Source organism: Sebastes umbrosus, chromosome 6 (assembly GCF_015220745.1).
Source record: "Sebastes umbrosus isolate fSebUmb1 chromosome 6, fSebUmb1.pri, whole genome shotgun sequence".
Classification (NCBI taxonomy): domain Eukaryota; kingdom Metazoa; phylum Chordata; class Actinopteri; order Perciformes; family Sebastidae; genus Sebastes; species Sebastes umbrosus.
This window is the reverse complement of record NC_051274.1, coordinates 34,543,246-34,557,789: the sequence shown is the minus strand read 5'-3', so window position 1 is coordinate 34,557,789 and position 14,544 is coordinate 34,543,246. Positions and strand designations below refer to the sequence as shown.

Here is a 14,544-nt window from a genome sequence, read left to right as displayed (position 1 = left end):
TCTGAGGCAGGAGGACAAGGGGTCGTAAATCATTTATGTGTGCCGCTGCATATCTCAAGATCATCAAAGAATATTCCATAGATAGGTCGACTTTTAACAAAGTTTGTGGCAGAGACTTGCAGCCTGTGACCTCCAGCAAAAGAAAAAGTAATATCTCCCATGTTGATTGGCAGGGTTGATTAGTCAATATGGAATTCAGTCAAAACGTCGCTAGAAGGAAGTTTCTAACAAGCCGTGTAGTTCACTCTCACTGGATTGCTGTTGGTTGGATTTACCCGTCAATCAAGGGTTCATGCCTTCAATCAACTCATGTCTTTAGCAACTATTGATGATGATGTATCCTCGGTTGATTTGAGGGAGAATGAAGTTAAAAGTCACGATGAGAAACTTTTTCATTTTGTGTTGATTTCGGCGGTACCTCTGGACAAAAGCTGTGGTGTTCCCGAGCACCAGACTCCCTTTAGAAAACCTCTCATTTTACTGCAGTAGGGTCCGACAGTCTGCCCCGCTCATGTCCTGGTTCTGGTTCTCCCCTTGCCTCCCTTCCCTCGAGTAGGCCCAGCGATACGGCCTGGACCTCCAGCCGCGTGGCGTCGCTATACACCTCCCGCCGGAGCTCCGACTGCAGGTCAAAGGCGGCAGCGAAGCCGGATCTGGGTCTGTAGGAGGTTCTGGTGAACCTGTGTGCCGTAGATTGTTTCATCTGATTTTGGAGGGAATCGGGCCCGATGACGTGCATTAAGAATAACTATTTAGAAATATTTTCTCGCTGATGGTCTCGTCTACTTACGTCGGTCATATAGAGGCATCAGGATTATTTGTTTCTTGGTCTGTCAAAGTTAACAATAATACGTTAATGCAAATTTGTTTTAACGCCACTAATTTCATTAATGCACCTTGTGATTTTTAGGTTGTAGAGTGATGATACTGGTATCATATAATATTATAAAACCTGATGAATCCATTGGTACCAACCATGTCATACTAGCTTGTCGTGAAGGAGGTTAAATAATGCTCCAAACTTAAAAGTTCCCCACAGTAACTATAAGCAGGATGGAAGTTACACATGAAGGTAGATGCATTATATCAAAGTTGACATTGCTCCTGTCTCACATTCGGACTGTTTGCATGAAAACAGCCAGAAGCAGACATCAGAAGTCTAAAGTGGGCAGCTGCCAGGTGTGAAGATTTGAATGTGAAACAGGAAGCTGCTAAAGAGAGCCTCAGGGTCGGTCTATCTGCCCGGAGGTCATGGTTTTTAATGTTAGCATTAGAGGAGTGTGTAATGGACAGCTGTGCTGCCGGGATTCAGATTCCCTCCAGCTGTTCATCCAGGGCTGTTAAACATCAGAGAGGTCACGGAGGTCACGTCCTCTGTCATTCAACACAGTTCAGTTCAGGAGACAGTTAAGGCTCATGAAGAGACACAAATGTCCAACTTTATACACCAGGATCCATCAGAATGACTTAATTAATCAGAAAAGCAAAGTGAACCGAGAGTCACAGCCCCGTCTGACTCACATCTGTCTGGACAGATTACACAGTAGTCGTAACACAGTCTAAACATCTGGCTCGTACTAACAGCTGTTCCTCTCCCGTCTCTCCTCAGCCAGCAGAGCTGCTCTTTCTTCTCCTTTCATCACTCGTTCCTCACGTTAACCAAACCGTCTTCCTGCTCGCTCTGCAGTCGTTCCTCACCTCTGTCCACCTCCATCCACCTGCTGTTGCTTCATCTGAGTCTATGTGAAGGTAGAAGGAAGTTATCGCTTTTATTGTTGTAGTCTGAGTAACGTGACATCATATCTGTTCCGTATCCGTCAACCAAAACAAACCTCAGTGAGCCAGGAAACGTTATCGTATCGCGGTAATTTTGCGGTGGAGCCGGCCGTCGTTCTCGTCTCTGTGGTCAAATGGGCCGACGCTACGACTGTAGAGCACCCAGATAAAGACATTTGTGTTCTCTGCATTGAAACGGCCCCGATGGAGCTGACCATGGATGGATAAAGAGAACGGAGCTGACGGGAGAGCTAGAGACCACCTTGGAGAAGTTACAGGAAGTAGAGACGTGGGACTACGTCCGCTTTTCAAAATAAGATGTTAACAAAGGGAACTGTAGATACAAAATACATCTATGGAAATAAGATTGATGGATTATATTCACCAGAAGTATAAAACATGAAATGATCCTGATATATTTAACTTCAGGACATCTCTGACTACATACATGCTGAAAATCAAACATTCTTACTGGATTCATTTAGAGATTTTACAAAGTAAAAGTCCCTAGAAGATTTTTTTTATTCAACTTTTTCCCATGGTTTAGTGCTTAAAAAAAAAATAAAAAATTAACATAAATCACAATAAATCATATGTGTAAAAATAATTTGTTAATTTGGTCCACGACAAGGTGCTGCGTCTTAAAGACGACTGTCACAACGTCCACATCGTTTTCTCTTCATGTGTCTGTCCCCAAAGAAAGAAACGACCCCGTCGGCCTTTTCCTCTCTCCGTCTCCTCGTTCCTGTCAGCAGTTCTCTCTCTCTCTCTCTCGCCATCTTGAACACACACTTTACACACGAGTTCACTGAGTTCATTTATTATTGGGGAAATTTGGCTTTGCCACCTACGCTCACACACACCACATGCATTCCCTGTTTTACGACGTTTAACAATCACAAACAGCCTCGGATACGCAGAGCTGTGATTTTCCTTAGAAAGTCAGCACAATCTCTCCGTTTCTGCATCTGTTGCACAGCTGCTCCTCCTCTTCCTCCTCCTCCTCCTCCTCCTCTTCCTCCTTCTCCTCCTCATCTTGTACAAGACTAAAATCCCACTTTATGTAATGTAACAGTTTAATGTGAGCAACCACATGTTAACTCCAGTTGTGCAACACACTGACAGACATTAGTCTGATAGGATGAGTTTGGTGTCTGTTGTCTCAACACTCTCTGAATCTTGAAGCTGCCTGCGTTAGCATACAGTAGCTAATGTTTTGTTAGCAGTGCTGTACATCCCTGGTTTTCTCTTGCACACACACACACATGCATTTCTTATTATTCTTATGTGCAATATTGACTTAACTGTACAATCATTTGTGCAATAATTCAACTGTACAATATACTGGCATTAATGCTGCATTTATACTGCACATCTCAAGAAATATTCTTATTTAATTCATATAAAATTAAATTAATTTAATTTGACTGCATTTATACTGTACATTTCAAGAAATATCCTTATTTAATTCATATTAAATTAATTTAATTTTACTGCATTTATACTGCACATTTCAAGAAATATTATAATTTAATTTATATAAATATGAAATTAATTTAATTTAATACAAATGAAATAAGAATACTGCTTGAAAGATACATACATTATTAATGGCAGAATATTAAATTAAATTATACTATTCTTGCATTTATATTTCATAGATTCCACTTCACAGCTTTTTTTTATTTACTTATTTACACTGGTCATATATTGTATGTTTCATTTGTACATATTTCTTATATTTCTTATTTGTATTAATTATTTATATTACTCTACATATGTTGTGTTATATATTGTACATAATTTGCATTTTACATACACCTTTATTTCTTATATTTACTTTATGCTTATATATAAGAGCAACGTCCCGATAGGCTCCGCGTGTAAATCTCCTGAGGTGTTACCTAAATACATCTGTACACTCACTACATCTTTTGTTCTCGGTCCTCCTCTAATCTGAGCGGGCATAAAGGGGGGATTAGGTGAATCAGTACTTTAAAGTGTCACAAGTCCAAACAAGAGCCGAGCTGGGCGCTGCGTTGCCCCGGTAACGCCTCTGATGAGGTGAGAGATGCAGCGATGCGGAGAGAAGCGGTAACGAAAGCTTATGCCGCTCACCTTCGTGAAGGCCACCTGTGCAGATCAGATGACTCACCGTCACCGGTGGCTTAATGCCTCACACATTCATCACCCCGCTCTGGTATTCTTCTACGCTCGCTGCAGTGTTTGCGTTGAGTCAGATGGTTTATCTCGGGGTGGACAACGCGGGCGCGCCTGACGGTCTCTGACACGTTAATTTATCTAAACATCATGCCGGCTCCGTGAATGATAACGATCCATTGATTTTCACACCTTTTCTGCGAGCAGAGCGGGAATGTGTTTCATTAATGGAGACGCCGCCCCGAGGGGAGGGAGCGTTCGGCTCCACGCTGCAGGAGACATTCATGCCCCGCAGCGCTAGGTTCCAACAGATGCTTTGTTTGGTCAACAAAGATACTTTTACCTTTCAGTGCTTCCGATGTTTGTTTTGTTTGCTTGCAAGACGTAGCTTGAACAAAATGCTTTTTGTCAGATGTCATTTCATGCTTAAAATATCCATATTACCATTATCAGCGAATATTAACATTAATACCAGCAATACATAAACAACAGATAATATACGATACTAGCTGCTACGATGAGCCGATACGGGGACGGTAGAAATTCTCCAAGAGGTTGTTAGAAACAAGTGACGCAGTCGGAACGCCGTCAGAAGTTTCTGGCAGAGCGATCAGATTTGGGATGTTCAGCACGCCGAGCTGTAATCCAACAGGTTGCACGCTGAGCTCGGCGTCATGCATGTTAGATATTACTCTGTGATTATAGAAGGAGAGGGAGTCATCCTCCTCCTCCTCAGCTCTGCACGGGCTGCCAGGTGGACGTGTGTTATCACTGCTTTCTGTTTGTTCTTTATTCTTCATGAGCTTCTACAAAGTGCTTTCTAGACAGATTTTCCTCGACAAAACTTAGGGTAAGTTTGGAGCGTTATTTAACCTCCTTCTTGTCAAGCTAGTATGACCTGGTTGGTACCGATGGATTCATCAGGTTTTCTAGTTTTATATGATACCAGGATCTTCACACTAGCTTTACAACTGACCCGCTACAACCTGAAAACCACAAGTTGCGTTAATGTGTCAAAGAAATTAGTGGCGTTGAAACAAATTTGCGTTATTTTCGCTTTGACAGCTCTAATAATAATGAAAAATAAAATGGTGTCGCAAAGTTTTCTCCAGTATAAATTCCCATTTTGAAATTCTTTCCTCAACATTGCTCAACGTAGAAACAGAAAGTCTCCTGTATAATACTTTAATAACTATTAAAATACCCATGAGCCTCGGCGGCCAGCAGTCGTCTGGATCGGAAGTCGATCATTAGTCCACAAAATGAACCCAGAATCTGGAAGTTAAATCGTTTAAGATGCAGATTGTAAACATATTCTCAGCCTTTGAAACAGAACTTTAAGTGTTGGGCGTTTAGATGTTTCCTCGCTGAAATGCACTCTGGGAGTCGTAGTTAACTCTTCTCTCATCCCTCATCACATCTTTGCTTTCCTCTTAGTGTCTTTCATCTCTTTATTCTCCCTCCTCCTCACATCAACCAATCTGATAATCTGAGCATCGTTACAGTAAAAGTCAGATGCTCAGATTAAAGTCCATGGTTACGTTCCACATCACATATTTTATCTTTTTACTTTTAGTTCGTACTGCAGCTGCACCTACAGAGTCCGTACATGTTGCATGCAGTATGCATACAATCGGAACATACTACTTCTACTACATCATAACATTAAACTTTGACCCTCTTGCTCATATATCTGCTGCACAGAGGACAGTGGACCAGAACAGTAAGCCGGCTCACATACTGCAATATACGACTGGATGTATACTGGACTGCTACTTTTGGCATACTGCATGTGACATACTACAGTATGTATCGGGACACACTAAATCTTTTTCTGGCATACTAAACGGTAGTACGGGTATCGGAACGCACAGTAAGAGTCACCTTCCTCTGGCATCGTTCTCTGTCCTCAGGCGCCGGTGAACGGAGACACGCCTCCAGCTGAGGGCCTATCAGAGAACGACAGTGGCGTGGAGCTGACCAATGAGAACAGCCCTCTGACCGCGGCCGAACCGCCCTCGCCTTTCAGCCCCAAGCAGCACGGAGACGCCGCCTCGCCTCAAGGTAACACGCACACACACACACACACACACACACACACACACACACACACACACACACACACACACACACGACGTCAGAGTTTAAAATTGTCGCCTTTTTTCTTCGTAGTGGGTCAAACTGTATGTTACAAGAAAGGAACTGATATTAACTGATAGATTCATGGGACGCTTACTGGAAAGGACAATATATAGATTATTCAATTTGACTGTTTTAGCACGTAGCCTCTTGAAGATATTGAGTTTCCTTTGGAGCCATCTGTCAAACCTTCTGTTGCCGTCTCTGTCTTCAGATGGAAACCAGTGTTCAGGGGGAAGCAGGAAGAGGAGCAGGAAGTCAGAGGAGGAGGAGACGACCTGGGACTCCTACAGCGAGGTACGACCACGGATACACATACAGTACTTTACTAAATGTGCTTTGGAGGGAAACGTGATGTACGATGAGTGTGTGTTTATGTGTGCGTTTCCAGGAGAAGACTTCAGGAGCGTCTCAGTTGGGTTTGAGACAGACGCCTCGACCCAGAACCATCTTCCAGGCCGGTCTGCTGCCGCACGCACACAACAAACCTCGCAGACAGAACCGCAAACAGGAGCGCAGCATGTTACTGGTAAACACACACATTTACCCCACGTTAAGCTACCTGATGGCTTTCATTTCCAAATGCTGTGGTGTTTATTTTAAAATACATTTATATCAACTAACTTCCCTCTATGGAGGGCAGAACCTGCCAAAATTCATCCATCCAGTTTCTTCCTCTGATCCGGGACTGGGTCATGGGGGCAGCAGGCTTAGCGGGGAATTACAGACGTCCCTCTCCCAAGCAACGTTTTCCAGCTCTTCTTTATTCATTTATTTATTTATTTTTGCATTTATTTTGTATTTATTTATAAATGATATAAATGGGTTTGGGGAAATAAATAAGGGGTGAAATGCAAAGGGAAAATGCATGCATAAATAAATAAATAAATTCCTATATAAATACATACATTTAAATACAAAAATAATTTAACAAAATGCAAAAATAAATAAATAAATGCAAAAATGTATTAATAAATTTAAAAATTAATAAAATAATTAATTTGTTTATTTTTTTGCATTTCTTTTTTATTTATTTATAAATTATATAAATGAGTTTGAATAAGGGGCGAAATGCAAAGGGAAAATCATGCATAAATAAATAAATACCTGAAGAATAATTATAAAAATATAAAATAACAAACATAAATGAATAACTGAAAAATAAATGCAAAAAATTAAATTAATTAATTTAGAAATAAATACATAAATAAATAGAAGGGAAAATTAAGCAGAAGAGTAAATAAATAAGGTAATTAATACAAAGAAAAATAAATGAAGAAGCAAATTAAAACTGAAATATTTATTTATGTCACATTTTATCAATTAATTAATGGCTACATTTATTTTTAATATTATTTTTGCAACATTTAAAGACATTTATTTATTGATTTATTCTTTTATTTAGGCAGGTTCCGTCCTCCATACTCTTGTTTGTACTTCCTTTTCTGAATCTCTTTCTTCAGGTCTAAATCTGATTTACCAAATGTCAAAATAATCTTAATTCAGGTCTCTGCCACTCGTCCAGAATAAACACAAACATGTTCTTTTGACCCTCTGTGCTTACCGTAGTTTCTGGTGCACAGTTTTGCAACGCAGTGGAAAATTAAAACAGACGGTTCAGCGACTTTGTTTTTACTTCCCCCACATCCTGGTGTCTCCATGAGAAGCCTGTGAGTTACAGGAATGATCCACAACTATGGAAATGTGGTTGTACAAACAAACACATTCGGTTGCAGTTTTAACCTGCTGAATACATCCCAGAACTAGAAGGATTCATCTCTTCTTTCTGTCTCTCTGGTTTCCATCCAATAGTCAGGCAATTCAAAAGCCATTTTCCAAAAATTCTGCAAAAGAAAATGCCAGTCAGTGTATATCTAAACAAACTGAGGTGGTTTTATCTGCCATTATTCAGATTTTCAGGCTTTCTAGTGGCAAATAGATGGCAAGGAAGCTGCTCTACTATGTCTTCACTACATACATTTTACCCTTCAGAGCATCTTTTCTTCATCTATACACTAACTTTTCCACCTCAGCATAAAAGCTTACAAACTTTTTTAGCCTCTTAAATCAAATTTCTGGTATTTTTAATCAAGTTTTAGGTTGTATGGGATTACAATCTATAAAAATGTTCATGGATGCAAATGTTTTTCTCTGTGTTTATCCATAAATTATCTCTCTTTTGCTCTCAAACAAATATTCCTTTCAGTCTAATAAACCTCGCTCTTTATCTCTGTCTCTCTCCATCAGTGTGCCAGCAGTGGCGGCGGTCCTCGGGTGGCCGTGGTTGCGTCCAGCGGGGTCCCTGAGGCCCCCCGTCTGGAGCTGATGGAACAAGACTCCAAGGACTCGGCCCAGAGCATCAGCACCTCGTCCAGCTCCGAGGTCCAGCCGGAGTACAATGTAAGACGTGTGTTAGGGAATTAGAAACTAGGTTTGCATCCGCTCATAGGGGGCAGATAGACGACTCGGAAGATCTTCAAAAACGTGAATGAGAAAGAAACAAAAACAGGATGTCTGCAAGAGCTGAACCCGCCTTAAAATGCAGACATGTATGTTGGAAAGTTCACCTTCTATTAGGGCTGTCAAAGTTAACGCAATAATTACGCGTTAATGCAAATTTGTTTTAACGCCACTAATTTGTTTAACACATCAATGCAACTTGTGATTTTCAGGTTGTAACAGGTTCAGTTTTAAAGCTAGAGTGAAGATACGGGTATCACATGAAACTAGAAAACCTGATGAATCCATCGGTACCAACCATGTCAGACTAGCTGGTCATGAAGGAGGTTAAATAACGCTCCAAACTTGTGTGAAACTTTGCCGAGCAAAAACTGTCATGTCTATTTTCACATATATACATACATTTACATAAAGCAGCATATTTGTCCACTCCCATGTTTATAAGAGGATTAAATACTTGGCAAATCTCCCTTTAAGATACATTTAGAACAGATTAAAAATGTGCAATTAATCACGATTAACTATGGACAATAATGCGATTAGCTAGACATCACGGCTAAAGCTGCATGCTAACTCTGCCATGGACAGGTAACGTTATGGTATGGCGGTAACGTGGCGGTCAAGCCGGCCGTCGCTCTCGTCTCCGTGGTTAAACGGGCCGACGCTACGACTGTAGAGCACCCAGATACTGACATGTCTGTTCTCTGCATTGAAACGGCCCCGATGGAGCTGACCATGGATGGATAAAGAGAACGGAGCTGACGGGAGAGCTAGAGACCACCTTGGAGAAGTTAGAGGAAGTAGACACGTGGGACTACGTCCGCTTTTCAAAATAAGGTGTTAACAAAGGGAACTGTATATACTAAATACATCTATGGAAATCAGACTGATGGATTATATTCACCAGAAGTATAAAACATTACATGTCCCTTATAGATTAAAAAGAAAACACCACTAATCTGTGAGGGAAATGTCTTTATTCTTTGATTTCTGAGTTGCTGGTTAATAAATGTAATAAATAATTCCTGATAATGATCCTGATATATTTGACTTCAGGACATCTCTGACTACATACATGCTGAAAATCAAACATTTCTACTGGATTCATTTAGAGATTTTACAAAGTAAAAGTCCCTAGAAGTGTATGACTCAACTTTTTCAATAAATCGTAATATTGAATCAGGAGATAGCTGAATCATTCCAGCTCTTCTATCTAGTGCACTGAACTTACAGATATCAGAAATATAACTGGAAAGCTCTCTTTGTGAAAGAGGGAAGACGGAGAGCGAGGCGGCTGCGTCGATGCAGGAGAGACGGCGTGTTCTGAAAAGGGGAAGTGGAGGTTTGGCAGCGATAGAAAGAGGAGGAGGGTAACTCCCTTCACAGACCACAGAGCCTCCTCCACCTGGCCTTGTGTTAGTGCAGGTGGCCACAAACACACACACACACACACACACACACACACACACACACACAGAGTCTGGCTGTGTTTGCTCTGTATCAATAGTTTCATTCAGGTCATGACGACCACCAGTCTGCACAGCTGTGTGTGTGTGTGTGTGTTGCATACTCATACAGATCTGCACAGTGCACGTGTTCTTGTGTGTGTGTGTCTGTTTTCAGTGGATCCAGGCTGAACTCAGCGGAGCGTAGCATCCTTTAGAGGAGTCGGACTCCGTTACAAAGCCTAATGGGTTTTTTCTCTCTTAAAGCGGACTGAAGGATCACAGAGCCGGCAGCTCAACTGGGATTTGTTTGCAAGCATAGAAATCCCACCTGCTCATAAATCAGCACACGTAACCTTCAAAAGACAGAAAACATGGAGACGTTTGATGTTTTCTTTAAAGACTCAAGTGCAAAGCTTAGCAGCAGAAATACAAGAGAGAGAGAGAGAGACAGCTGAGCAAATGAGGAAGTCAAACCGTTTATGTTAGAGGTCGGGACATCTTGATAACTAAATCTCATGTTTGCAGTGAAGTTTTTATCTTTTCTCTCCTGGTTCTGGCTAGAGAGGATCCGTCTTGTGTAGATATGACGTCACGTTTTCGTAATCGAAGCGGCTCGGGGGGGGGGGGGGGACAACTTGGAAAGGGATCGAATGCCTTTCGCAACTGTCATATTAACGTTGTAATCAGACGGGGAGGTGGAGAGCTCTGGTGGGGGTGGAGAGCTCCGACATGAGGTGGAGAGCTCTGGTGGGGGTGGAGAGCTCCGACATGAGGTGGAGAGCTCTGGTGGGGGTGGAGAGCTCTGGCGTGAGGTGGAGAGCTCCGACATGAGGTGGAGAGCTCTGGCGGTAGATGGAGAGCTCCGGCGGGGAGGTTGAGAGCTTGGCGCCTTCTCTCCCTTTAACACTGTTGAACTTGCGGTGAAGATCTTTAGTTTTATCTTTTCTACGTCTTCATCCAAGAAAGGTTTTAGGATTTTGGACAACTAATATGTTCAGGGAGCTTTTCAGCTTTTGCATAATACAGATAGATTTACAAATTTCTGTCACATCATTAATCCTCCCTTCTGCTAAACCAGGCGTCAGCAACCTTTACTATCTAAAGAGACATTTTAGGCAAAATAAAATCTGTCTGGAGCCGCAAAACATGTGATCATTGTGATGAAGGTAACACATTTTGTAGTCTAAGTATATAGTATATCAGTCTAATGCAGTGAGGGCCAAAGAGACAATGGACTACGGAGTATTAGGACCACATTGAGGGAAAAAACATCTGAGATTTACAGATTAAAGTCAGAATATAACGAGAATAAAAGCCGTAATAATATGAGTATAAAGTCATAACTGTACGAGAAAAAAAGTCATAACTGTACGAGAAACAAATCGTAATATTACGAGAATAGTCATATCTTTACGAGAATAAAGTCGTGATATTATGAGAAAAAAGAAAATAACACGTAAAATTACTACTTTATAATATTGACTTTATTCTCTAAATCTCAGATTCATTTTTTTCCTTCAATGTGGCCTTAATACTCCGTCGTAGCATCGTACCATAGACCTACAACAATAAATAAAAGAGGAAAATGTAAACAAAAAAATTAATTTCCACTAATTTCTTTTTAAATTTTAAAGATTTTTTAAAGATCTTTCTTTCATGAGTAAAGTAGTACAAGCCCGTGACCGTATCCTCTCCCTCCTCCATCCAGGACAACAAGGGCTTTGGCATCGGCGAGCTGGTGTGGGGCAAGATCAAGGGCTTCTCCTGGTGGCCCGGCATCGTGGTGACGTGGCGCGCCACCGGCAAGCGGCAGGCCAGCCACGGCATGAGGTGGCTGCAGTGGTTCGGAGACGGCAAGTTCTCTGAGGTGAGGAGGGAAGAAGAAAACCAGACCGAGAGAGGGAGGGAAATCAAATCATAGATGTCCGTGTCGTTGTTTGTTTGATGCCACGTTCTTTTTTCTCTCTCCAGGTTTCAGCAGACAAGCTGGACTCCATCACCGCCTTCCCCAAGTTCTTCAGCCAGGTGTCCTACACCAAGCTGGCCTCCTACCGCCGGGCCATCTTCCAGGCTCTGGAGGTAAGCACCGACAACCGTTAACGAGCTCTTCACCTTTACCTTCACCTTCACTTCATCTTCATCTTCACCTTCACTTCACCTTCATTTCACCTTCACTTCACCTTCACTGCACCTTCACTTCACCTTCACTTCACCTTCACCTGACCTTCACTTCACCTTCACTTCACCTTCACTTCATCCTCATCTTCACCTTCACTTTGCATTCACTCTGCCTTCACTTCACCTTCACTTGACCTTTGTCTTTATTACAGTTAATCTGCCCTCCTCTTCTTCATCTTCTACTTCTTCTTCTACCTCTTTGTGCGTGTGTGCGTGTATGCGCGTGCGTGTGGCTGATTGTGTCTCAGATATGCTATAAAAACATGTTTTGTGGTTTCCTGGCATGAACAAACTGGTTCACTGGAGGTGCATGTTTCACCACAGTGTGTGTATGTGTGTGTGTGTGTATGTGTGTGTGTGTGTGTGTGTGCATGCGCGCGTGTACACCAGTAGCCAAGTAAAACAGACAAAGATGAATGTCTGAAAGGTGTTCTTCCTCCTCACCATCACTGTCTCATCCTGTCATTGAGATAACAGCGAGGATGACGAGAGAGGAAGGAGAAACTAACACTTGTACAGTACAGGTTATAACCAGCCAGTAGAGATGCCACGATAATACGCAAGGCGTTTAGCGTGCAATAAGAGCGCCTCTCTTGATCTCTGTGTGTCATTTGTACGCCATGTATCCTGTACTGACTGCGATGTAAACACATCAGTGTCTGAATGTTACGGTAAGAGTTAGTGATGCAGTATAAGAAGCAATAAAGGGCGCTAATGGTGGACGGGTCCAACAAACATCGGACCTTTTAACCAGGAGACCCGTGTTCTGTTTTGTAAGTTACGTTACTGACGTTCGTCACGTGATGAACGTCACTTGATTTTTGTTGACGTTTGTTTCCGTCGTGTTTTACTTATCTTGAGCCTAACCATGACGTTTTCTCTTAACCTAAGAGTGGTTCATTTTATTGGATTATTTTTGTATATTTTTTTTTACATTTTATTGATTTTCTATCATTTCTGTCGCTGTAAGTCTCAACATTGGATTTACTGAAACCGATAGATGGTCAATGTGTGTTTCATCACTTTTAGTTTTCCTCCTCAGCTGTCCGTCCATCTTTCTTTAGGTTTCTTTGTTTTCCTCTCCCCACCTGGAGGTCCGCCGTCTCTCCATCCCTTCACAAGAACAACTTTACGTCTCTTTATCACAGATGGCGAGTATCCGGGCGGAGAAGAAGTTTCCTCCCTGCGAGTCGGACAATCCGGACGACCAGGTCAAACCCATGCTGGACTGGGCCAACGGCGGCTTCCTGCCCAAAGGAGAGGAGGGACTCAAACCTACGCACACCGCCGGTGAGCAAGGCAACGGGCACCAGACCACTCGTATATTGTCCGTTACAAGCCATCCGGCGAGGAGATGAGAGTAAAGTTGGTGTGTTTCTGTGCGTCCCTGCAGACAGTAACCCTCTGGACCACCAGGTCCTCGATGTTTCCCTGCCAGAGTATTTCCCCAGCGCCAAGCGGCCCCGAGTCAGCCTCTGCAAGGGCAAGGCCGCCCCCGAGGAGTCCTACAGCAGAGGTACGTCTCCACAATCATGCATATACACTATATATACATATATATATATATATATATATATATATATATATATATATATATATATATATACATATAGATATTATAACAGTCCAGTTTTATTTTGTGCTACAATCATTCATAGGATCAGATCTTTTTTTCTCTTTTTTAAAGTAGTAAAATCTAATTTCTTCCAGAGTTTTTACTTCAGTGACTGAGGTTACTTTCTGATTTTCATTTAATGAGTGGTTTTCTGGTTCACATTAGCAGAGGCAATTTAGAATCTTATTAATTAAAGCTGGAATTTTAGCATATGACGTTTTTTATTTTCCCTGCTTTTTGTTTTTGTTAAAAGTATAAAAAAGGAACTAAAATGCTAAGTTTTTTATTTGTTTGGTGGTTTAGATTATCTTACATTTCTTAATGACTCGATAAATAAATAAATATGTCATTAAATGTAGCCATCAATTAATTATCGAACAAATGTGACATAGATTGTTTTAATTTGCTTCTTTAATTATCTATCTTTGTATTAATTCCCTTATTTATTTACTGTTCTGTTTAATTTTATTTATTTTTGTATTTATTTTTATTAACTTTAAATGTATTTATTTGTTTTTGCATTTATTTTTTATTTATTCATTTATTTTTTATTTATTTATTTATTTGCATTAATTTTGTATTTATTCATTTATTTTTTATTTATTCATTTATTTTTGCACTTATACTTTATATATTTATTTTATATTTAGTTTTTTAAATGTATGTATTTATGAGGTATTTATTTATTTATTCATTTATTTTGCATTTATTTATTTATTCATTATTTTTAGTTAATTTTGAATTTATTTATTTATTTATTTTATTCAT

The 14,544-nt window shown here is 40.9% G+C and overlaps 1 protein-coding gene across 1 annotated transcript in view; it reads left to right on the top strand.

Annotated features, from left to right (window-relative positions):
* dnmt3bb.1 (DNA (cytosine-5-)-methyltransferase 3 beta, duplicate b.1) overlaps nt 1-14,544 on the top strand; it is a 37,972-nt gene that overhangs the window by 12,794 nt on the left and 10,634 nt on the right. The window contains exons 3-10 of the mRNA XM_037773203.1: nt 5,850-6,000; nt 6,290-6,372; nt 6,467-6,604; nt 8,323-8,475; nt 11,692-11,850; nt 11,955-12,062; nt 13,310-13,451; nt 13,555-13,677. Coding sequence (XP_037629131.1) covers nt 5,850-6,000; nt 6,290-6,372; nt 6,467-6,604; nt 8,323-8,475; nt 11,692-11,850; nt 11,955-12,062; nt 13,310-13,451; nt 13,555-13,677 — 1,057 coding nt within the window. The remainder of the gene's footprint in view (nt 1-5,849; nt 6,001-6,289; nt 6,373-6,466; nt 6,605-8,322; nt 8,476-11,691; nt 11,851-11,954; nt 12,063-13,309; nt 13,452-13,554; nt 13,678-14,544) is intronic.